The sequence below is a fragment of the Cebus imitator genome, unplaced genomic scaffold, assembly GCF_001604975.1.
Source record: "Cebus imitator isolate Cc_AM_T3 unplaced genomic scaffold, Cebus_imitator-1.0 Scaffold0, whole genome shotgun sequence".
Classification (NCBI taxonomy): domain Eukaryota; kingdom Metazoa; phylum Chordata; class Mammalia; order Primates; family Cebidae; genus Cebus; species Cebus imitator.
Window position 1 is genome coordinate 16,201,361 of NW_016107315.1, and position 25,829 is coordinate 16,227,189.

General features: G+C 47.3%; 1 protein-coding gene across 1 annotated transcript in view; it reads right to left on the reverse strand.

Moving 5' to 3' along the window:
* The window catches only part of FLI1 (Fli-1 proto-oncogene, ETS transcription factor), a 116,724-nt gene extending 99,091 nt beyond the window's left edge, over positions 1 to 17,633 (reverse strand). The window contains exon 1 of the mRNA XM_017523536.2: positions 17,150 to 17,633. Coding sequence (XP_017379025.1) covers positions 17,150 to 17,167 — 18 coding nt within the window. The 5' untranslated portion in view covers positions 17,168 to 17,633. The remainder of the gene's footprint in view (positions 1 to 17,149) is intronic.
* Positions 17,634 to 25,829: the final 8,196 nt, after the last annotated feature.

A 25,829-nucleotide genomic window follows, 5' to 3' on the forward strand; every position in this document is an offset into this window, starting at 1 on the left:
AATGGAAGTGTTAGTCTCCATGTGGACAACACATTGCTGACTCAGATCAAAATAATCCATGTCAATATGCCCCTCTGACTGAATTCAGATTTCAAGATGATGTTTTTAATTTGAATGATACAGACTTGCATTGCCCACTATGGTAGCTTCTAGCCACATTTAATTAATTACGTTAATCAACTAGTTAAATTTAATTGACTCAATGAAAAGAGAATATAATTTATAATTTTCTTCCTCTAGCCACATTTCAAATGCTCAATAGCCTCTCAAATAGACAGTACGGTGGCTTCCATAATGAACAGAGCAAAGCAGGACATTTCCATGTTTGCAGAAAGTTCTGTTGGACAGCCCTGATGAAGGAAGTTTTCTTAATCTTTCACTGTCCTTGGACTTTAAGATAGGGTTAAAAAGGTTGAGAAAAACTGATAAAGTTTCCCAAATCTCTTCTCCTAAAAATTGTGCAAGAGCTATCTCTTTTACAAAATTTCCTACACGTAAATATCTTTAAAAGAGAGATTTTAGAGCCTTGTGTAGCCCAATAAAATACTATTGCTCCCAAATCGAATGCAAAATCAGAAACTCAGTTCCTGGAGAGAGAATTTTTTACATAGTTAGTTAAGGTGGTAGGACAATGAGTTTGTCCAAACCCTTCATACAATCCAACATCACAAAAAATAAGGCAAATTTTCTGCAAAGCTGCATTTGCTTTCATTGTGTCAGATGTTCTTCATGATTTGAAATATAAATTTGAGATGCTCTCCAATCTCTTTACCTTCACTATGGTGTTGGTGTGGAAAAAGGCAGCTTGATCCTTCAATACAGCATCTAGGTCTTGATGGCGATTTGTTTTCATGGAGAAAAAGCAGTAGGGCTGATCTTAGCCAGATTGTGGTCATTAGGAACTGCAGACCGGTGTCTGAGCAGTTCAATGTTTGGCCTCGTGGACTTTGAAATCCCAATTCTGTTAGCCAAAAATAAAACCCTAATACCTAGTTCAAGGCGTTCAATGAAAAGATTTCAGAAGTTCATTATCTTAATACTAAATGTCCGAATGAGCACTTAAACATAAATGGTCAACTCCATTTTCCTTCCTTCCTCTCTTCATTTTTGAGCTACTTCAGTGTGGGTAGAATATGGACAAATGTTCTCCTTCCCTTCACTTTTGGTCACATAATCATACTTGGTTGCTCGAGGTACCATGATAGACAGCAATACAAGCTTTCCTAGAATACTGATGATACACAGTGAGAATAAAGATAGAGCAAGCTTTCCTGGTCTCATTAAGTGAAAGAAGGGCCTCTGTCACACCTGACTTCGACACTAAAAGAGGATGATCTTCAAGGCAAATTACTTCTTTTATTCTGTTGTCCCTTCACTCACACAAAAGTCAGTTAAACCTATTAGTAGCATTTACACTTAATACAGACTGTCACGACCCAATTAAATTCATATCCCTTGATGGGGGGGGGGCGCTCAGTTCTACTGTCTTTCTCGAAGGGATGGTCAAACAGAGTACAGAAGAACTGAAATGGTAGCTCCCTCTGAATTAATCAACTTTTGGCCTGGTTCTGTATTCCTTCAATCTATTACCACAAAGACATGGGGAAGATAATAGAAGAGTGGGCGGGTGGAGTCACCAGATGCACGGGTGGAGTCAGCCACAGGTATCAGACCAGCTAGATGGAGGTTTTAAAACTGTTCACAAGGGAGTGCTGTCGCATAGGTTGGACAGGAGACTTTGTTTCTCTGGTGTTTTCTGTTTGACACAACTCTCTTTATCAGCAGCACAAGTCTGGAATTCCTGAAGCCACACTCATATCCTGCCATCGGATTTTACGTAAACCCCCATTGATTGGGATGGGAGTTTCACAGCTAGAACAATGGCCGGATACGTGGGAGGGAAAGGAGGAATATGGGATGTGTTTGATCCGTACTTGTGCATTTGTAGGGGATGGTGTCTACATGGGCAAAGAGATATGAATAAGTAGCTAATGATGAATTTAACCAAATGCAAGCAAGTCTTTGAAATCACTAAGGCCAGAAAAAAGCAACCCAACAGATTTAAGTTACATTTATTATTTGTTATGTTCATGCATTGACTTGAATGAGAATAGTAACTAAGATAATAACAACCAACATTTGCACAGCACTTCACAATTACAAAGTGCTTTTACTTCCATACTAGTTCTGATTCTTACAATTAGTAAGGTTGGTAGAAAACTTAATGTTACATATTATTACTACCAGTGCTATTGTTATTTTACAGGTAGAAAAGGAGATTAGAGAAGTTAATATCTGGCCCAAGACCACCCAATTAATAAGTGAGATTGAACCTAGATTTTCAAACATCGTGTAGCTTTCACAAAATCACTCTGCCACTGTCACAACAATCTGGCAAAATATTCCAGAAATGTACTGCCAGCCTTCCTAAGGTTTGTCTCACCTTTCTTAGGCAAGAATCACCTTACAGCACACAGAATTCACACATTATATTTACATTGTGTGAGCATGAAGTCACATTTGGTAACTTCGGCTGACTGAATATTGGCTGACTGAACTTTGCCTGACACATAAAGAGAAAGAGCGGGTGCTCTTTCTTTAGTAAAAAGTCCAAATAAGGCTCAGAATCTGAAATGCTGCATAGTTTACAACTGGCAACAAGAAAGCCATCTAGTGAGCCACCCAGTAGTTAGTCAAAGTGTAGTAATTAATTAATGCTTTTCTTCAAGAAACTCAAGGCAACTCACTACTCCAGATTTTTACCATATCCATGGAAGAAGAGGATCAAAGTCTTAATCCTTTTGCGTAAATGGACTACCTGAGAAAGGGAAAGTAACTTGCCCAATGTCACCATATCAGCCTAAGGCAAAACCAGGCACAGAACTCAGACTACCCAAGCTGGTGCCCACTTTAGCACTTTAAAGGGACTGACACATAAAACTTCTCAGGGGAGCTATGCACAGGTGCACCCAGACAGCTTCATCATCAAAGCTTTTTAAGAGAGGCGGAGAATGAGGCTTGCTCTAATTGCAGACAACCAACTCCTCCCAATCAGAAGGGAGTTAAAAGTGGTGTTAGCATCTGGGAAATGCCAGTCCACCTGTTCCATCTTAGATGAGACTAACTACTCAACTGACTGCTCGTTGATGGTGGTTGAAAGCAGTAAGAAGGACTCCTACGTCTCATGTAATGCTCTCCCCCCTTTTCCATAGCTCTGAGCTCAAATCCTCCTCCCTCATGCACAGCAATGGGGAAACCAAGGCACCCACCTTCAGGGATACCTTTGTTTTCCCAGGAGTTTCTCTTCACTGAGGCTGTATCTCTCCTTTCCTTGTAAGTGTGGTTGTACTGTGCACACTAATAAAATATTCTTTCCTGTTTCCAATTATTTTCAACAGTTGAGCATGCAAATGTCTCAACAACATTTATTAAACTTCTATGGACATTTAGTAGAAAAAAAAGATGAACCAACAAGAATTTGAATCATCAAAGAGCTCTTACAAAACCAATGTTTTGAGCCCTTAATTGGAAGTGAATTAGAAACAGGCGTGTGAAATTTCCCATGAAATACATACAGGGTTTTAAATTTTTTAAAAGGGTGCTCTGGACAGAAAAGAGTCTGGGTCATACCCTGTCCAAACTGATGGGAAGAAATAAATAATTCTGATGAGCTCCAAACCCAGTCCCACTACCCCATCATGGCTTGTCTACAAAACTCAGTAGGCAAACTCCAGGAAGGCGGGGAGGGGGAGCCATGATTATTCCTTTACCACACTTCAGACTCAGTATGTTTCTAGAGATCCACAATCTCCAGAAGGAATGGCTTCGAAGCCCAGAACAGCACAGCCACTGGGCTGGATGCCTTCTCCAAGGCACCCTGAGAAATATCCATGTGCTGGTTTTCTGAAATGACATTTCTAGACAAGTCATCTGCTCTTTCTCCCTCTCCTTCCTAGAAAAATTCAAGAAGTACAGGTGCCCTTCAAGTCCCTAACCTCTAGGGAAGTCCTGTGTTGCACCAAAGACCGTATTTGAGCAAGAGAACTTGTGCCTTTTTGTTTTTTTGAGACAGAGTCTTGCTCTGTCACTCAGGCTGGAGTGCAGTGGTGCAATCTCAGCTTACTGCAACCTCCACCTCCCAGGTTCAAGCAATTCTCCTGCCTCAGCCTCCTGAGTAGCTGGGATTACGGCGCCCACCACCATGCCTGACTAATTTTTGTATTTTTAGTAGAGACGGGGTTTCACCATGTTGCTAAGGCTGGTCTCGAGCTCCTGACCTCATGATCTTCCCGCCTTGGCCTCCCAAAGTGCTGGAATTACAGGCGTGAGCCACCAGGTCCTGCCAACTTGTGCCCTTTGACCAATGTGTTCTTATTATGGAGAAGGCCAAGGGCAAATCAGAATGGCTCTCTACAGGCAGTGTTATCAGGGCTGGGTGAGTTGCTTGAGATAATGTATGAATCTTTTCTTCAGAATTCCTGACTGGTCATGAACCTGGGTAAAGGGCTATTGTCAGAGCACCATGCTGGGAAAAGAAAGATCCCAAGCTCATAGTGTGGTGCAGTCATTCTAATGCCTTTCTTTTGCTATCATCCAAGCAGGTTATATGAAGCAGAGCACACCCACAGTGCCCATAACCCCCTCACAGTCTCCTCATACCACATAGTTTCTGAGTTGTTTTCTTCTTTGCGAATACTCTTTAAATCCATTTTCAACTAGAGATGATAACACTGAGGACTGAGTTAGGAGAAATCATTATGAATTAGCCATGTTGAATTAGCCCTCTTAAGAGATGCCTCTTGCCAGAAGAGCTATGTTTGTTTCGTTGTCTTCCCTCCTCCAAATCAGCAATCCTTATAAAGAGAAAAATCTACTTTAGTAAAATGTAGGTGGCTACATGATTGCTTAGTTGCCCATGTGGTTCCTATGGAAAGTGCCCTCTTACATCCCCCAGGAATATTATGACAATGGTCAGGAAATAGGACCAATGAACAGAGAAGCATGAGCCCTTACGGGTTAAATGAGCCTTGATGTCTTTGCTTCAGAAAGCGCCCTCATTGTGGAGTGTGGTGTTCGGGGCATGAATACCTGAGTTCTGCATCCAGCGCCTCTTGCCTCATTCTCATCTTTTGACATACTATATCTTGAAGCCGTAGATATCTCTCTGTATAATGTCCTCTTTCTTTCTGAGACTACTGGGGAGGGGGCTATCCTAAGTTGGCAATGCGTGATAGGTGCTTTGGGAGATATGACAGAGAAACAAGCCGCTCTCTTAACAGTGCTCCCTTTTTACCCTGGGTCATGCCTAAAGGTCTTTCGGTAGTAACATACAGAGTGGATAGTGAGGCCACATTTTAAGGAGTGATATGGAAGACACTCAAGGCAAAAGGGGAAAGCAACCATCTTAACCCAATTTCTGGAATTTCTTCTTCAACTGACCTTGATGATCCTTTGGATACACCTTGAAGCTTCTTCTGTATGCATATTTCTAGAGTCAGAACTCCAAAAACAGGTTGAAATCTCTAAACAAGAGGGTTTCCTTGCAGGCCTGCTGTGTTGAGCTCAGGTAACAGAAGGTTAAACCCTATATAAAGAGGTGTTTCATGTCCCTCTTGAAGATATATGCACGTTTGGGGTGGGGGTGCTCCTGCACTGAAAATGCCTTAATTTTCCTGCTTTGAATAAAATCAAACTACAACTAGGATGAGTTCAAGTGGCTCACTGACCCCTGATAATTGCACGTAGGGTTCATCACAATGCTACATAGAATGTTGTAGGAAAAAAAAAAAAAACAGCACAAAGGCAGGCGCTTGGCCCTACGCATTGAGAATGAAAACTTTAAAATAATAGGTTCTTCAGGGCTAAATTGTGTTTGCTCCCAAGGATCCTTAGAGCTATGGTTTTCTTTGTTCTGCCAAAGGAAAAAGGAAATATATCAGGAAGCTGCGCCAGTCCACAGGAAGTCTCACTTGGTCTGATAAAAGGAACTGGTGTGAGGCAGCTTTGGATGCAGTTATAAGTCAATCAGCCTTGAAAAAACAAGAAAGGCTATTCAAGAGAAACTGGAGCCTGAAGTCAGCCTTACTCAATGATTTCCTTTTAACCTTGCAAAACATTCCCTTCTTTGTGTTTTATATAACCTCCCAAATCTGTTATTTTTTTAAATTGTGTATAGTTTTGTGTGTATATGAGTGGGATAGAATGAAAAAGAGAGCAAAAGTTAGAGCAAGAAAGGAAGAATGAAGGTACAAGGGTAGAGGAGGAAACCTTGGCAGGTCAAAGAATATGCCATTCTCTGTTGAGCTATAAAACTCTTAAAAATCAACTCCTTTGATCATTATGTAGAAACAGAACCTGTCAGTTTCACACCAGTACACCTGCTAACGAAGCCAGACAGAAGTTCTTACCTGGGAAACACACCTTCTTGAATAACAAGGGGTGAAGAATTGAACAGTTTCAAGAATATGAACGATGTATACTGTGGACAGGGGTCACTTAGACCAAGGGACAAAGCAAATAGTAACCAAACCTACATGGTCCTCATAGATGGGCTTGTAGCCTGAACTATATAGAGGTGTAATGTGTCAATCTGGTGATGTATCACAGTGGCTAAGCTTTATGGACTTTGGAAGTAAACAGGATTAGGTTAAAATAATTACTTTTCCATTTTCTACCTGTATGACCATGAGTAACTTACCCAACCTCTTCAAAATGGAACTATTACATACATCACAGGTTTGTTACAAGGATCAAGTTCATGTCTTAAAGGTTTGAATAGATATTGGCACCTTGAGCTGGGTAGATAACTTATTCTCTTTATAACTATGATTGTTCTTCCTCATTTTTATTCCCCCTCTGATAAAAGATGAGCTTCTCTTGCTCTTAGGGGAGTACTAGGGAAACAAAGGCCTTAGCTTGGTGTTGCCCATGCAAAATGGTGGGTGATACAGTTTCAAACTGAATTGGGGCCTTTTGGGGTTGACTGTGTTTGCCCATAGCACGGCACCACTTCCTGTTTTAAGAAGAAGAAAAAAAAGCCTTCCAGAAAACCCATTAAGAGACTCAAAATTCTTCTTGGACATCAAATTATTGTTTTTAGAAGAGTTAAGTGTAAATGAATCAAAACCAGACAAATTCAATTTCCTTTCAATTAAACAGGACTTTTTTTAAGTCCAAGGGAAAGATGCTTGGAGCTAAAGAGTGTTTTGGGTTTTAAATGAGACCAAATTTTGGAAAAGAATCTAAGTCCCCACAGTGGAGTCAGGGCCTAGTCTTAGTTTGCATTAACGAAAAGGGATTAGCACAGCTCCAGTGTCACTTGGCAATAAAAACAACCAGCTGGGAGAAACTCACCAAGCACCTGCTGAGAGCCCCCAGCTGTGCCTGGCCTTGAGGGTCACTCCACAGTATGAAATGTAGCCCTGAGATTACGGGAGAAGAGCCACACAGGATCAGATAGAACATCTACATGAGGTTCTGTCATCCACACCCCAAAATAAGAAATGTTTTAAAGCCTGTCTAGGATCAGAGTCATATGAACATGAGAGCTGAAAGAAATTTTGAAATCATACCTTCATTTTATATATGAGAAAACCTTTAACATAAATGATGAGGAAGCGAAGTGACTTTCCTAACATCCCATAGCTAGTTTGGGGTAGAGCTGGACTGGAACTCAGGTCTCCAGATTCTAGGCCAGCCAGTTTCTCCCTGTATTTACCTCAATTTAGAATCTTAGAGTCCCGAATGTGGGATCAACACATTCGGGATAAAATCTTGGTTCCTACTGACCTTTTTACAAGTCTGTTTCTGTGTCTCTCTTTACTTTTTATGTTAGTTTTTAAAATTATAAAAGTGATTGATAGATACTAATGATTAGAAAATAAAATACTACACAAATTTATAGTACAATAAGAAGAATTCTACTTTTCCATACCAGAGACAACCAGTGTTAATAGTTTCTTGTATATTCTTCTAGAAATGGTACATAATTATACATACGTGTGTTTAAAATTTTTTTATATAAATGGGACCATATATTTTGGAACTTCTTGGTTTCTTCCATGTAATAACATATATTGCATAACTCTCTAAATCAGTGTATATGACGATTGATTTTATTCCATTTTAGTTGCATAGCATTTTCTTATATGAATCTTTCCACGTTTGTTTAGCTAGTCCCCTACTGATGGATGTTTAGATGATTTCCAATTTTTGCTGTCACAAACAATGCTATAATAAACATCTTGTACATATATCTGAGTGAACATAGCTGTAGAATTGGCATTATCAAATCTGTATAAATATTTAACTTCTCAAATAGATGTTGCTCTCTGGAAAGATTATACCAAGTCATACTCCTACCAAGAGGACAAGACAGTGACACTTCCTCTACACTTTCCAACATGGGACATTAAGCTGTTTTAATCTCTGCTGTCCTCCTAGGTCATAAACACTGGAATTTTATTATTTTCATTTGAATGTCTTTATGCACGTGCTTGAGATTCTTTTCATAAATTTATTGCCCATTTGTATTTTCTTTCTAGTGTTATCTATTCATAGCATTTTTGCTTATTTTCTGTTAAGTGGTATATCTTTTCTTATTGATTTGTATGTAGTCTTTGCATAATAAGACATTTAGGCTTTATGTATGATGACTATTCTTTCTCAGTTTCTCATTTTTTTCACCTTTCCTGTGGTATTTTTCTCCATGTATTTTTTTTTTTTTTTAAGACAGAATTTCACCCTGTTGCCCAGGCTGGAGTACAGAGGCACCATCTTGGCTCATTGCAACCTCCACCTCTTGTGTTCAAGCGATTCTCCTGCCTCTGCCTACCAAGTAGCTGGGAACTATAGGCATATGCCAGCATGACCAGCTGATTTTTGTACTCTAAGTAAAGACAGGGTTTCAACATGTTGGCCAGGCCGATCTCGAACTCCTGATCTCAGGTGATCCACCCGCCTTGGCCTCCCAAAATGCTGGGATTACAAGCATGAGCCACCATTCCCGGCCCCATGTTAATATATTAATAGAGGAACTAAAGCTGAGAAAGGGAGAATCAGAAGAAGAAATATCCTTGGCTGAAGCCCTGCCTTTCCAAAAATATCCTTACAGTAGATTAGTATCACCAAGAGTGAAGGGGTAATGGAGAATATAACCTGGTCGCTACCTTTAAGAAAATGTGTCTACACACCCTTATGATCATAAACCACAAATAAAGATTTCTCCAATGAATATTGCTTCTTCTGGAATCTCCAATACTCAGAGCTGACAATCAGAAAAAAGGGAAATCCCTACTCTTTAAAAGTCTGGAAGAAATAGCATAGAAATCTTATTCTTGTTTGTTTACATGAATGCTGTGTTGAGCACAGTGCCTGGTAATATTATGCAACATTTGGGTGAATGAAAAAAATGAATGAGTATGAATTCAGTCATAAATGTCTAAAGATGAAATGACTCTGTAGGTGTGAGAATTTTGATGGAAACATACGCTTTTCCATTGATTGTAACAGCATTAGCTTAAAGCAACTCACGAACAGAGTAATTTTCTAGTATTAACCTGTTTGTTTTCACATTTTTGCTACATAAATGGTACTGAAACATTGCTTATTCTCTGATTCCTTTCACATAACATCAATGAATACCCATATATTGAGACCTAACAACTCTGCTGCTGGAGTGTTAGATTCCAGTAGACATGTGAAACCCACACAATGTCTAGAAATTCAAGGTTAAAGCTCCCATGGCACCTGTAATTCCGGCCTCTTGCATTTGTGCACTGCGATGTGACTTAAGATCTTTCATTGCCTTGGACACATAGCACTGGCTGGGTAAATGGGGCTTGCTCTTGGGAAAGCATTTCAGTGTTCAAGTCTGCCTTCTCTTTGAGGTGATTTGAAACATTCTGATACTCTGAGATTTTGATCTTAAACTAAATGGTAGACACACTGTTTCCCAAATACGGCAAATCTTTTAAATACACTGGTGTTTGGTTCATTTTTTTAGGGATAAGCAATTGTGAGGGTACTATAAAGTTGATCTGAATTATCTGAAAATGCATCTGGAAATCTCTGATACTACTTGGAATGATGGTGATGAGTCTCTGAGTTTTTGGTTTTTACTGGGGTAAAGTGTCTATATTTCTAACTGAGACCATAGACCCTATCAACTCATGGAAGAATGTCAGACCTGTCTGGAGCCCTCACATAAATTTGATTTGAGTTACAGGGAAACAATTTTTTTCTTTTGTGTCCTCTCAGGCACCATCTGCTGACTCATTCTCAAAAGGAACTAAAATTGTAGCCCGGATAGAAGGCCCAATTGAAAAGATTGCTCATGGTGAAATCCCCAGAACGCTGGGAAGGAAGGGGTGAGAAGGATAATCAGTTTTATGTCATCTAGTGAAATAGAGTTTCTCCTCCCTCTCCCAATGCCATATTTAATCAACAGATGTCTTTTAAGACAGCAGATAGCACTGCTGGTTGCCTGAATCTATCTCTAGTTGTCTAATCCTGACTGCTGCTCACTTCTTATGTGGCCTCTGATAAGTGATGGAGCCACTCCCATCTCCATTTCCCAAGGAGCAGAGGGTAGGAAGGATTTGTTTCTAAGAGACTTGTACAGCTGTGTAGATTATCCCTGCAGTCACAAGTTTTCATTCCTCCTTTCTATATATGTTACAAGACCCAAGTTATTATTATTTTGAGGTAAGCACTCACTTTGTTGCCTAGGGTGGAGTACAGTGGGGCTCATGGCTGATGGCAGCCTTGACCTCCCCGGGCTCAGGTGATCCTCCCACCTCAGCCTCCTGAGTAGCTGGGACTACAGGTGAGCCCCACCATGCCTGGCTAATTTTTGTATTTTTTGTAGACATGAGTTTCTCCAATGTTGTCCAGTCTGTTCTTGAACTCCTGGGCTCAAGTGATTCACCCATCTCAGCCTCCCAAGGTACTGGGATTACAGGCATGAGGCACCATACTCAGCCCCAAATTCTTTGTTACACTATGTAAGGTCCTCTGTAATCTAGTTCCATTCAGTCTTTCCACTCCCATCCTCTCCATCACCTGTACACTTTCCTCCCCAAAGTACCCTTCTATTCTGCTAGAAAGCCTTTGAACATATTTTCCTGTGAAAGCCCTCCCTCTCCTTCAAGCCTGGGCTTAGATCCACCTATGCCAAGAGGCAGTGGTGGCCAGTGTGTGAAGAAAAAGCAGTAATTGGGAATGAGAAATAGGGGACTGGAAACCCAGTTCTGTCCCCTGTTGGCTGTACTCTTGGGCAAGCTGTCCCGCTTCTCTGAACCTGAACTTCTTCCATATAAAGTAGAGATGTCATGGTGCTATTTCCCATAGGGCTGCTGTGAGAATAGGATGCAAGAGTGTATGGGCCAGTGATCTGTGAAGGGGCTGTATGATCTGTGAAGGGGCTTAGGTAAGAGGCTGCATAAATATTATAATTGGGTCTTTCTGTCTTTCCAGTTCAAATCGTCCTTTCTTTTATCAGGTCTATGGTAACTCTTGCTGCATTCCGTGGGACACACACGTGGCTTATCTTCCCGCCAGGTCTCCCGGCAGAGCAATGTTGCCATTGGTGTTCTATCTTCACAGAACTTAGTCATATAGTTTAGTCCCTGTGTAACAGTCATGCAGTCACCTTCATATGGTTGGTCAGTTTATGATGCCCCTGAGACTGAGTATTACCGACCCCCATCAGACCAGCTAGTTTTGCACAGAAAACGGTTATTCCATAGATTACCTAAATTTTGTGAAATTTGCACTATATTGGCCCTGCAGGTGAGAGTGTGGGGACATATAACCCCATCCATGGCCTCTGGGGAAAAATTTCAGCACATAGGCTACTGATGGTGGGTCTATCAGGTCAATAGCAGAGCTGTAACACACAAAGAGTGACATCACTTAATGACATCATCCCATGGATCAATTAACACATAATGGGAAGAACACTATAGATATGAAATCATTAAAGCAACAGAAATTGAAACAGGGTGTAGTCTTCTGCAGAAGAAAAGACACCTGCATAACTCTGAGATTACGAAAAAAGCTATTGTGGCTGGCTGAAGGTTTTATGAGATTGTGTGTGTGTGTGTGTGTGTGTGTGTGTTTGTGTTTGTGTGTATGTAACAGACAATGCCCTTTAGCCTACTTAATTTGTTACAAAACAACAAGCAAAATATAGACTTAAAAGGAATATCAATATAAAACTTTTCCCAACTCTTTTTTTTTTTTTTTGCTGGGGGTAACTTAGTACTGGCATTAAACTAATATTATATATCTAGAAAGAGGCTTCTTTTAAATCAACTATTTTTTAAACAAATGCCAAGTTAACTGTTTAACCCCAAACAGAAAGAGACATCGAAATCCCAAATCTTTTTTAATGAAACTGTTATTCAAGACCTACTTACAACACAGCCTGGAATATGGATCTATAAGATGCCTTCTGGTATATTTTATTTAAATAGTCAAATATTCCATTATTAAAGGAGTTGAAATAAGGCTTCAGCCTACCTGCCCAGGATCTGTAGAGGGGCTTGGTTATTTCAGTAAACTACTGTTTTTGGTTGTCTCCTGGTAATGGAGACTGTTTACTTTGTCTACTGGAAAATAATGATTTATTTTGGAAAACAGTTGTATAAAAATTCTATCCAAAAATTTGGAATTATTTTCCTTAAAAATAAAAATAATTCAAGATGGCAGTGATACATTTTCATATTTTTCATTAAACACCAGTAGTGTCTTTAAAGTGCCAAATTCTTTATGCTTTTTCTTGTAAAGTCTTCTCTCTCTCTCTCACACACAGACACACACGCACACACACACACACACACACACACACACACACACATACCCACACTGCCTCCACGATTCTACAATTCATAAAAACGTCACAAAAGCAAATGATATTTTCACGGCATAGTGGAAAGAACACTGGCCTAAGGGTTTGGAGCCCTGAACTTTCACCATGACTCTGTTGGTAGCTAAATGTATGATCTTGGTCAATTCATTTAACACCCTATACCTCAGTTTCCCCACCCATAAAGTGAGAATGTCAAGCTAAATACTCTCTAAAGCTTTAAAGTTGCCAACCTATAAACTTCAATTTGGATAGCAGTCGAAGGGGAAGGAAGCTTTTTGGTGGAAATTATTCACATGCAAAACAGGATTCTACTTGGTAACTACCTGGGGGGAGCAACTGTGTGGTCACAGGGACAGATCAACTGACGGAGGCCATCTTGCCTGGAGTTCTTGTGAATCCAGGTGACAAGGAGATTAAAAGGTGTGTGTGGCAGGGGAGGCAGCAATCCCTTGAGGACAGAAGTCAAGTCTCTGTTCCCAAGTGATCCTCACTCTGCTGCTTCTTTCAAACCGTGTCCAGATGTTTCCGTGCCCTGCCAGTGACAACCTGCCCTCCAGGGCCTTGCAGAGCCAGCAGGAACCCTGGCCCTTCTTTCCCGCTCTGCTCGCCAATTGTTGACTGGCTGTGTGGCTGGTGCTGCAATCCTCTGAGGTGGATGAGAGACAGTGTCTCTGCCCAATCGTGACCTTGTTAGACACAACTTTCCTCACCATCCTGGCTATATAGCTTCATTACTTTCTATTCCCTGACCCGCATTATTGTTCTTTAAAAGATAGATCACCACTCGACTGAGATTTTTCTCTGTATGTGTCGGCTGCCTCCACTACAGTCTACATTCCTGGAGAGTTTTAATCCCTGTTTTATCCTCAGTACACAGTGCAGAGTCTTGCAGTATAATAGATGCATCATAAATATTTGTTGAATTAATGAAATATGCATGACGGTAAATCTGGTCCGTGTTCTAATTTTCTGACCAATCTGTCCCGGTATGCCCATTCCCCAAAGTAAAATTCAATCAATGTGTATCCAGCTAAGGGAACAGCCTTAAAAATTCTTCCTGTGACTTGTGGCAAGGAGGTGCTTTGGCCCCATTTTCTAGATAAGGAAACAGATTCAAGAAGTGCCTTGCTGTAAGTCACACAGCTACTAGGTAGCAGAGCTGAGAATGAACGCAGGCTTTGTGACTCCAAATCCACCATTCATTCCCTATTTCCCACCTTCATGTACCATGTCTGTCTTCTCTGTCTCCCCTTCTGTAATAGCACCATGTGCATTGCATCAGGTGTCCATAAATGAAATTAACTGGATTCAACTGAAGCCAGCCTAAAACTAAGATGCAGTTTTTGAAACCAGGTCATCTCTTAAAGCAGCAAACAGTATCATGTGCTTTTTAACACTGATAATATCAGTGTGGGAAGCAGAGGCGGGGGTAGGGTGTTGTTTAATATTGCAGGTTAACCTGTCAGTGACAAAAGAGTAGCTTGGCTCCAGCCAATATTGGTTCTCCCAATGTGATGCTCAGAGCCTTCCCAGGAGTTGTACTTGGAAAAGAGAAGAGAAGAGAATATAATATGGAAGGACTTATAAAGACAACAACAAGATTGGGATTTTGTAATCACATAAAGTTGTGCAAATTATGCACAAAATAAGGGGCTTTTGTGAAGAAACCCAGATTTCCCTGGCTTCCTGCACCAAATACAGCCTGAGTGCTGAGATCCATAGGTATTTTGAGATATAGACAAATCTTATATTTAAGGGAGAATATATGCAGGTGTATAAAATCACACCCTAGAATCACTCAGACCTGATCTTTTCCAGGCAGTTCAAACTGGAAATGGACATCCTGGATTTCTGTCTGCAGATTAGATCCGGTCTATAGAGTCTTCAACCTCGATCAGTGCAGGGCTGGATTTAGCGCACATACAAATAAGTGTTCTTGTAAACACATAGGAGCATAATATTTTAGGCAATGAGAAGATTGGGAAGATATTATTGTAGAGGTAACCTAGTTCCACTGTTTCATTTTTGTGAAGATTGTGAAATTCAGACAGGCTTAATGGATGGTGCACTCTCATCAAGAGAGCAGAAGAACCCTGGACTCTCTCCTGGTCCACTGTCCTCCCCAAGGGCAGTATTTGAACTATTGTGGGAATGGGATCTGGAAACCCCAAGATCCAGAGGTCACATGTGAACAGAAAACTGTGGCTTTCACATAACTTAAACACCAAAGTGTACACTAAAGTCTCAATCCTGCAGAAGGCTTGGAGACTGAAGATAGCTCTGTGGGGACTCTGCCTAGACAGGCAACTTGGGTGAATGACAGGGTGCTGGGGGGGGGGGAGTTTGGAGGAGCTCATGGCTCCTACCACCTACACAAAAAGAAAGGACTTTCATTCCCATCCTTGGCCTGAAGTGCCAGGTCCCTGCTCTAAGCCCTCTTTTGAGGCCTGCCATGCCAATCCCTGCTTGTATCTAAAGAGGTTAACACATCCTGGGTACACAGACTACAGCTTCCTCCTTTTGCTCAGGGCCTGTGCGTAGATTTTGAGCAGTGTGGAGATATTTCTTCACTTTTCCTTAGGGTGTCCACATTAAGACCCTGAGGCCATCTGACCACCCTTCTGGGTCAGAAAGGACTTCAGAGTAAGTGGTGACTGACTGGATTGGGGGGAGTTATCTAGAGGGGAGTTTTCTAGAGGGGAGCATCTCATTACTATACAGAGGTACTTGCATGCAGACATCAACAGGAAGCAGAGAAACAGGCACAAAATGGCCCAATGACCCCCACTCTCGGGTCTTTGCAGGAATCCTCTCTCACCTACTTCTCACCTAGTCACTTTGGGTTTGAGGAACCCAGGCTCTTGTAGGCTTCCTTTAACCCATTACAATCAGTTATCTCATCTCCAGATTTTCAAGTTCCTTAGGTTGGTGTCTTTTACCTAAGTCAGCAGATTTCAAACTTTCATAAAAAAAAATTAGAAAATAAAAACCACGACCCCACCCAGAAGATAAAAATCTCTCGAATTCTCTGAGCCCAGCGTCTTAACCTCCTTTAGCTAAGCCCTGAGCAGGGAGTCGATTCCTTCGGGTTCTGGGGAATGGCGGGCTTTGCCAGTCCCCACCTCGCCAGCCTAATAGCTTTTCCAGACAGACTCCTGCTTGGTGTTGCGCGGCAGCCTCGAAGCTAACCCCTGGTCCCATTCATTTCCCTAGGTCCTCTAAGGCCTGTCACCTTAGGGGGTGTCCCTCCTCTCTGCTCCTGGCCCCACTTGGCAAACCCTTTCAGGGGCAGCAGTCAACCTTTCTGAAGTGTGACGCGAACCCAGACCCTCACCCTTCCGCCTGGGCTGCACTTTGCAAACTAGACCCAGGCGTGGCGGCGGCGGCGGCTGGGGTGGGGTGGGATTAGCCCGGCGGGCGCTAGGCGCGGGCTCACAGCCGGCCCCTGCAGCAGCAGGGCGGCTCCGAAGGACTCGGGACCCTCTCGGAGGCGACAGCTCCAGGAGCCCACGTCCTGGAACCGGCGCAAGCCTGGGCGAGAAGGGCCGGGGCGCAAGGCGCGAGGGAGCTGCGCGGACGGGGCTGGGGAAGGTTCCCCGCCGGAGAGGCGGCGGGGCCGGCCCAGGAGTCCCCCGGAGCCGGCGACTCTCCAGCGGCGAGAACCGGGCGACTAAGTGCCTAGAGGAAGGGAAATCAGCCGGCTCTGACATGTAAACAGGGGCTTCCATCTGGAGGAACCCGCTCAGATAGAGCCCCCGACACACTCACTTTCACCCCTACCCTCCAGCAACGAGGCCACTTACCCGCCCCAGGGCCCACCAGACAGGGACCCGAGAGGGGGTGGCTGCAGCCCAGGACCCCGCCGCATTCGGCCTCTTCGAAGAGGAAGCCCCTTGCCCAGCGCTGGGCCAGGGCGCCTCGGGTGCCGGCGGGAGTGGTGGACCCCGAGGTCTCCCGCCCTTGACTCCAGTCCGCACTCTGGGTGCCCAGGTTTCCCGCCGCCCCCTCCTGCAGCCCGGCGGGCAGCGGGGTGGGAGGGGGCCAGGCTCCACTTTGGGGCAGGGATTTCGGGGGAGGTCGCGCTCGATGCGGCGCCTAGCCGGCTGGCCCGCGAGTAGGACTCTCCACCCGAGCGCCAGGGGAGCCGGCGCGAAGCCGGGGCACGGAAGGAAGGGAGAGCGGCCACGTCTTCCGGGACGCGGGCCCGGCACCTACCCGCCAGCCGCTTCGCCGCCCTGGCCGGCCCCCACCACCCGCGCCCACTGCCCCGCCGCTTACCTTAATAGTCCCGTCCATTTGGCCAAGTCTGCAGCCGAGCCCCCCAATATTCCACACATTGACCCGGTTACAGCCTGACCTCGCAGCGCCTTCGGATTAGCCCAGCGCGGCCTCCCTGGCGCCCTGGGCCCTCCCTGCGTGCCCCCTGCGAGCGCCCTGCCCTCGCTCCCCGGTGCACGTTTGTTGTTGTAGCGGAGCGAAAGAGACAGTTAACCGGATGAAACTTTTTTTCAGCTAATTTTGGGAAGTGACTTCACTTTGCGAATCGGGGAGGAAGTCCTATCTCTCTCTCTCTCCCCTCTCTCTCTCTCTCTCGCTCGAGCTCTCCTCTCTCTTCTCTCCTCTCTGCTCTCTGCTCTCCCTCGTCTTCCCTCCCCTCACACCCCCTCTTCCTCCCCTCGGCTGGTCCTGCTTTTCGCATCACACACTAAATATATGCGGAGATGCCCAGACACATTCTAGCGCTGCGCACACAGGATACTTGCTCCTGGGAGATAAGAGCTAGCCGGGAACAATGACGGGGTCCACGCCCAGCGTCCGCGCCCTGATTCCCGAAGTCTGCACCTCCCCCCATCACCTTCCCCCAAAATCCAAAGCCAAAGACCTTTGGCTTCTTTGCTTTTCCTGGGGCAGTTGGCCGAAGGTGGCCCTCCTGACTCATTCACTTTCCGTTTCTTCCCACAGATACGTTTATTAATGCTTTTTCCAGCCGGAGACAAACTTTTTGGGGGTGGGGTTGGGGGGAAAGGAGTGAGAGTTGACTAGGGCTGGGGTAACCCAGCGCCTACTGCAGGCGAAGATCCGGACGCAAACCGAGGCAAACCAACCATTAAAAAGTGCCTCCAATAAGAATTTTTCCACTCGGGCCCTCCGCTGTCGAGACGCGGCAGACTCCCAGAGCGGCTCACCGACTCATCGAAGCGGATTCTGAGCGGTTTCGGGCTGACCCGCGCTGTCGGGGCGCAGACTTCATTCCGGGCGCATTGTTAGGAGAAGGGCGCCCTCCGGGCGGCGCGCCTCGACCCCTGGGCTCCCAGTACCCGCAGAGAGCTGAGATCCGCGGTGTCCTAGGCCACCTAACTCCATCTTCTCGAGCCAGACCCCCAGCGCTTACCGGGACGCGACGGCCCAAGCACTGACTCCCAGACAAGAGTCGCCCTTCGCGTCCCCCAAGGAACTGACACTAAGGCGGGACGTTCCCTCTACGACAGTTAGCAGGTCCCAGGAGCGCAGCACGCAACAGCGCGGCGCAGACCCAGACTTTTCCCGGGGTGAGACCCAGAGCTCTGCGCTCCGGACAGTCCTCCCTACCCAGCCTGGAGGCCGACGCTCCCCAGCCCACCCGGAGACCTCCCCACCTCCCTGCTGGGCCGCCGCTTGCCCCTGTTGGAGCAGCCTCAGGGGGCTGGGAGCTTTCGGTCCGACTCCCTTCTCCTGGACATCCAAAACAGATTACCTTGTCCACGCTCTCCAGACCACGCTTTGGACCTTCTCACTTTTATTTATGAGTCCGATGGGGGAAAGAGGAAAAAAAAATCCAGAGGAGATCCAAGTCAATTGGAAAGAAAAAATTTCAAAAGGGTGTCCACAGCAGCGAAAAAAAGGTGACTTATCAATTCTTTATTTCTTCAGGAGCAGTTGAGCCCGAGAGCTCACTCGCCTCCCTCCCTCCCCCTCCCCCTCTAGAAATTAGTCTCATCAATTCAGCTCCAATTTTGGGTTCGAATACAGACACGGGGTCTGAACGTGACCAGACCCGGAGTGGCGGGTGCAGCCTGCCAGCAATTGAGACTCGGTGAGCGTGTTGGGGGTGGGGGTGGGGTGGATGGTGGGATGGGGGCCGGGCTGACTCCCCCCGTTCCTGTCTGCTTCTCAATCCAGGGGTCTGCTCCGGGGCTCCCCTGGGACCGCCACATCTGGTTACCGCTAGCGGGGTCAGCCCCCCCCCCTCCTTTGCCTGGGGCCACCAGTTCTGGAGTTCAATTAAAAGCAATCAGGCTTAACCCTTTCCTTCCCGCGGCGGGCTGCCTGCCCTTTCACTCCTCCCTTCAGCGTTTCCACATGCTTTCCAGAGAGGAAAGAGGTTAACGGGAAAGGAAGAATGAATTACATCCTTTCAAACCCCAAATTGTTTCCTTTTCAGCCCAGGCTCTACCGACCTTCAAACTACAACAGAGCTTTCAGAAGAATGCGGGGAGATCGCTTCCCACCCGGACCTCACCAGAAATCCCGCACGCCCCAGCCCCTTACTCCTCTTTCAGCCAGAAAAGACTCCAGCTCCACCACCGAGAGACCCCCTTCCTGGTGCTGGGCAGTTGAGAGGCAGTTCAAGGCATCTCTCAGGTGGCGACTGTCCCCCATCCTCCTCCTAGCCTTTTGGAAGGTACCTCTGTGTCAGACACCGTGGCTAGGTTTCTCTTTCCAACTCCTGTTACTCTGACACGTGACAAATCATCTTTGTGATATTAATCAGCTATCACCTCAAGATCCCTATACTGACCCCCAGTCCCTTTCAGTGTTAGCTGCCTTCCCCATTGGAAGTGTTCAATATGGAACTAGATTAAAATGAGGACTTGCCTTTTAGTTTCAACTGTGGAACTCGATAGCACTTTCTGTTTCTCCCTGTAAAACGAAAGCTGTGGCAATTTCATAGTTTTGGAGATGGGTAAGGGGTAGTGGAGAGGCTGGCATAGGCATCACTGCCCCTTTGTGACTCACCGACTGGCACGGGTGCCACTGTTGTTGGCTGTGTATCAGCCCCCGAGGGGAAGCTCCTGTCCATTCACAGAGGTCTCAACCCAGAAAAAGACCCCACCTAACTCTGACTAGATCTCTGCAAGAATCTGACTTCCTCCATCCAGTGTTGGCATGGTGGTGGGTCAGTTTGCCCCACTCTTATGTAAATCAGAGTTTTTGCTCTACTCCACTGTTACAGCTGCTTTTTTAAATCCTAAAAGGGGGTGGGGGAAGCGCCCTAACCAAGCACAATAGTAAACAAATCTACCCTGTTTAATTGTGGTTACCACCAGACATCTGGAAAGATAGTTTGATCCTGGCAGCTCACATTGTTTTCACGAGCAGCCAAAGGGAATATTTCGAATGTTTGCATTGAGACAAATTGATAGAGAGCCTGCGGTGAGGGCTGCTACAAACGAAAACTGTCTTGTGTTAGTGGGGCAGACCTCCCCTTCCTTCCCTCTCCTCTGCCTCCTCTCCTATCTCCTCCCTCTCCTCTCCTCTCTCCTCCCTCTTTCCTTAGTCTCTGGGCCTAGCTTGGGGAAGGCTGCCCCTGCCCACACACTGTGCACACCCTCTTTCCTGGCTCATCACGGCTCCAGTGGCCTCGCCCTTTCCCAGACTGGGCAGAGCTGCTGACCAGGAGCTAGTATGGGTGCAGTCGGTGACAGCTCACATTCCACCAGCTCAGGGCTGGCTTTCAAGTCAGAGGAAGCTCACAGCCAGGGAAGCTCTTCCCAGTATTTAAAACAAAAGCTACCTACTGGAGATAAACATGTCCTAGCAACAAAACAGCCCGCCACACATTTCCAAGTCTGGGGTCACTTACAGAAAGCGTGCACATGGGCGTGAATACCCAGAAAATACTTGGATTTGGAGCATTTTCATTTGGAACGTTGGTGAGACGACTTGCCTCGCACCATTCGCACTTGACAGTATTTTCAAAGATGCGGAAGTCCTGCTTCCCCCGGGAGGGGAGCGGCGGGGCGAAACGTGTCTTGGCTCGCTCAATGTCAGCCCTTTTGACCCGGTCAAGACTTTCCAGACGCGGGCTTCCCGGGCTCCTTCGGCTTCAGCCTGGGTTTGGGATGGGCGGACCTGACGATCTGAACCTGATCCCTGAGGAACTGGACCCAGGGAGTCACTTGAAACTCCGCAGGATGCCAGGCCTGGCAAAAGGTCTCGGGCCACTCCTCTCCCTCTGTCCGTCCTCCCTCCTACACCGCTCCAGTCCAGCGCGGCCGCAGCGGGTATCCGAGCTGGCAAAGTGGGAGGAGGAGAGGGCTGGAGAAAGGGGAGGGGTGGGCAGGCAAGCGCCAAAACTCCAGACTGCACAACTGCAGCTTCAAGTGTCTGGCCTCTCGCTCGAGGCCATAATTAATTTGAGATTTATTTTTATTGGAGAACCCTAGTCTCGTCTGACCTTAGCCAAACAAGGCAGCTCGAGCCGCCCCTGGATGCGCTTGAATGCCGGGGAATATTTTTGCAGGAAGGCTCTGCAGGAGCGCCTGCTTTGAATTTGTTTCTCAGACTTCATCTACTCACAGAGTGAAGGAAGATTTAGAGCCTCTGCTCGCCCGGCCCGCTCCCCACGCTAGTTTTTGCCTTAGTGCTGAGCGGGTTCAAAAAGCTACGTGGGAGGCCGCAGAGGCAGGAGGGCTGGGGACGGGCGGGCTAGGGAGGAGGAGAGTCTCGGAGACCCCAGACCACGCGGCGTCGATGAGGAAACCCCGAGGGAGTCCAAGACTGACCAGAGAGAGCAGGCTGACAAGAGGTGGAGACCAGCCAGGTGTCCTGACCCTCGCCCAGTGGCGGCGCCAGGATGGGGGCTTTGGGATGGGGCCAAGGTGGGCTCAGCTTCTCCAATCTCCATCAACGCCCTCCTCCCAGCCACCCCAAACAGCATTCATTTTAAGAATAGATCAGAGTCCTTGAAACGCAGCTTCGGGACCTGCCGGAATAGATCCAGGGCGCCTCGCTGTGAATATTCTGGGGCTAAGAACCTCCTTTAGTTCAGGGGACAGACGGAAGACGGCATCTCCCTCAGAATGCAGCCTGAGCCCAATCCTCAGGCTGGTAGGTTAGAGAAAGGAGCCTGAGGGGAGGGGTACACAGAAATAGAGGAGGACCCTGCCAGTCCCACGAGGGTGGGGGGCGGAGGACTGGCGAGGAGCTTTCAGAGAGGTGCTCTGCGCTCTGGGAGAAAGTGCTTTGCACTCTGCTGGCACTGCGCAGGTGCGGTCAGGGTTACTCCACTGGGTCTTTGGGTCCCTTCACTCCCCCGTCCTTAAGCAAAATGTCACGAGTGGAAGTTCTGGTTTGGGGATCAGCGAGCCTAGGTTTGAATTCTAGCTCTGCACGGCAAGTGGTAAATCTCTGAGGACTTGAACAAGTTCCTTAACCCCCTTGTGCCTCACTGTCCTAATCTGTATAATGGGGTTATAATAGGACTTATCTCAAAGGGGCGTTGTAAAGACAAAATGAGCCTTTAGAACTTCCCTGGCAGCCAGCACAGCTTTGTTCATTGCTACATGTATCTCGGCTCTGCCCCTTACATCACATTAACCTCGTGTGCCTCAGTTTCTCGCCTGCAAAATGGACTACCTCCTAAGATTGCTGTTAATATTAAATGAGCTAATACAAATACAATGCTTAGAGCAGTGGCTGGCGAAAGTCAGAGCTGAGAGGTAGCTATTAACGTCGCTGCAGTTATTCATCTACTACTGCGTGTCAGTGTCTCCAGGAGTCACGCTCTTCCCTTTCTCCCCTCCCCTGGTTCATCTCTGCTCCTTTCCCACCTAGCGCTCCTGCGTGGGCAGTTACCTCCTTCACCTCTCTGTGGGACCCCTCAGAGCCCAGACCACTGTCCAGATCGTCACCCCGGTGGAGTGGGCACTCTTGGCCCCTCGGGGCAGTTGGGCTCCTCGCTCATGGGGCCCGGGTGCCTGGGCCCGCGGTGTTTGTCAACAACCCCTGAGCCGGGTGTCTGCCAGGCAACAGCAGGGGCTTGGCAGCCTGCGACTGTTTGTGCCCCTCTGGCAAATGTTCGGCTGAGGGAGCCGGCGGAACAGACCCAAGATTGTCCCTGCCACGCAGACCTTTCGCCGCCATCAATGCACCCCTTTGTGCAACAATACAAACTTTGTGGCTGCTGAAAAATTCATTTTCCCCCTTGAAAAGAGCTCCTGCGGCGTGCAGCTCCTCTGGTGGCCCGCAGCTCCCAGACTGTTTTCTCGTCTGCCCCTAGGTGGGTCCGCTGCCCTCTCCTGGACCGATCTGCTTTGTCCCTGACCCGTGGCCTGGGTCGGGATCCGCGGCTTTCACTTGCCGCTCTAGGGTTCCTCATCCCTGAGGTCCTGGGTCCCGGGGTGTGTGTGGACTCGAAGATTCCTATGAGTGGGAGAGAGACTGCAGCTCCGCAGTCATTTACAGCCTTCAGTGCAGAACTCCTGCAGCCTGGCTCGGGTACCCCGGGTGGTGAAAGTGCGAGGGGTTACGCCTTCCTAAACTTCTCAGGAAAATTGGGGACAGCGAATCTGTGCGCGCCTTAGTCTAACATTAAAGTATGCTCTGTAACCTCCTGGGAGCCATTTGCTATCTATCCATTTACTGATTATTGGTACATGGATTACACTGTATTTCATTCATTCATTTACTCACTCAGGCATTGTCAAGGAAACACTCCTTTTTGGGCCAAGCCTCTAGGCTTAGGCCTTCTCTTCCCGAAGTGACCGAGTGACTCCTTCGGACCTCAGGTGTGTAAGTGGGAAGATGCGTCCCTGTGACAAGTTTTCCTTTAGAGAGATCCAAAGATTTCGCATAATTGGCGATGCTTGGACAAGACCCGAGAGTCCGCACCACATCGCACAGGACCAGTCACTGCGCTGGCATAAGCCCGACACTCGAGGGAGCCCAGCTGGACCTCAGGGACCCGTCAGGGGAGCACTTGGAGGCGGGGCTTCAGGATGGAGAGGGCGGGGCAGGCATCTGGGAAAAGTCCTCCGGTATTTGCAGCAACGCGGAGAGTCCTTCTTCCTCCGCTCTAGGACAGGCTCAGATGACCCTAAGCTTTGGGTCCCTACTCCGAGGGTGTCAGGTCGCCGCCTGAGGGGACCTCGTCGCAGCCCCTCCCATGGGTAGGGCCGTCAGGTGCGCAGTCTCCGCCCCACCCTGCCAGCAGATTTTCATTAAACGTGTACCCCAGATGTCCCAGCCTCGGTTTGTTTACATTCTTGAAAACTGTTGTGGAAAGAAAGAAAAAGAGAGAGAGAGAGAGAGAGAGAGAGAGAGAGAGAGAGAGAGAGAGAGAGAAAGAAAGAAAGAAAGAAAGAAAGAAAGAAAGAAAGAGAAAAAGGAAAGAAAGAAAGAAGAAAGAAATAAAAGAAAAAAGAAAGCCCTTCCTTGTGCTCTCAAATAGCAATCTGCACTTCCAAGGGGCGGGCGGGGCCAAAGAAGGTTGGCTGGAGCTGGAGAGCTGATCGGGTGTCTAACCTGCAGTAGAAGTGCGTGGTGCCCGCACACCCGCACACCCGCACACAACCCCACATACACACGCCCACATGCAGACAGGCGCACACAGGCACACAGGCACAGACGCGCTCACACACAAGCGCGCGCACGCGCTTAACGCAGGGAACCTGCTGTGCGCCAGCGGCTCAGAGTACACCACCCATTGGGACCTGACGCCGAGAGCTGCTCTGTCTTCCCGCACAGGTTTCGCCAAGCCCTCCTGCTCCCAGTTTCCCAAACACTAGCCTCCAGGAGCGTTGCTTCTCAACCTAGTATTCCCGAGAGTCTGTGCCACTCTCATTTGGCCAGGAGCACCCCAGCTTGAGATCCACAAGCCGAGATTAAGGCCCACTACCACCCCTACCCCTTTTTCCCGGGGAAAGGGAAAAGGGACCATTGGCCCCGGTGGGGTAGAAGCCAGGGGTCATTACCTGTTTAAAGACGCTGCCGTGTCTTACCTTGACGTAAGACGACGTGTCAGGGACTGTCTGAAACATCGTGGGTTGCTGAAGACAGGTCAGGAAATTCCAAAAGCCAACCTGGGAGGGAGAAGCCTCGGTTACTCGCCAGTGGAGTGAGGGGGAGACGTTGGGTTGGTGGTCTGGTGGTGAATGCAGATGGAGAAGACAGCAAGGGTTTGGGAGGCTCAGATCTGTCTGGTCCCTCGAGGGAGGATCCGAGTGGTTGGGTAGTGAGCACCCTTCCTGCGCCTCGGTCGGTTCCAGGGCTTTAGGCCAGGGGATGGTGAGGAATGAGAGTCACTTCACACCACTGGGTCTCCTCCCTACAGCCCTTTTACTCTCTCCTGCCTGAAATCAGAGACAGCCGCCTCCCCCACGGCCTGAGCTCGCACTGGGGCTGCCTACAGCTTGTTCTGGCAACTCCAGGATGTTCTGGCTCTTGGTGCGCCGTGAGGAGAGAACGCGGCCAGGTTAGAGGTAGGACTCCCCTTTCTTGCAGCCCGAGGAGCAGATGCTTACAGAGCTGCCAACACTCGGGCCCTCCGGGCACAGACCTGCTTGACTCCCTCACCACCCGTTCGGCTCTGCCGGTGTCCAGCCGGACTGCTCTTCCCTGCTGGTGGGTCGGCGAGGGAAGAAGACGAACAGGAAGGTTTGTGGAGACCCCTTTCCCAGAGCCCCCTCTCTTTTAAAAGAAAATAGGTTTTTGGGAAGAGACAGCTACGGTGACTGTCAGGACCTCATCTTTAGTGGCAGTAGAGGTGGTGTCTTACTTAGGTCTGATTATTTGGGCTCAAAGGCACAAAAGCCACCCCAGGTTGCCAGGTGCCTCTGAGTGAGTGGGTCTCTCCCTGCCTTAGCCCAGTCTGGTGACCACATCTGTCTTCTCCCTTTCCTTCCTTCTCTTAGCCATCTCGAATGTGGCAGCTCACGGCTTCTCCGGCAGCCAATGTGTTTCTGATAAAGCACTTTTC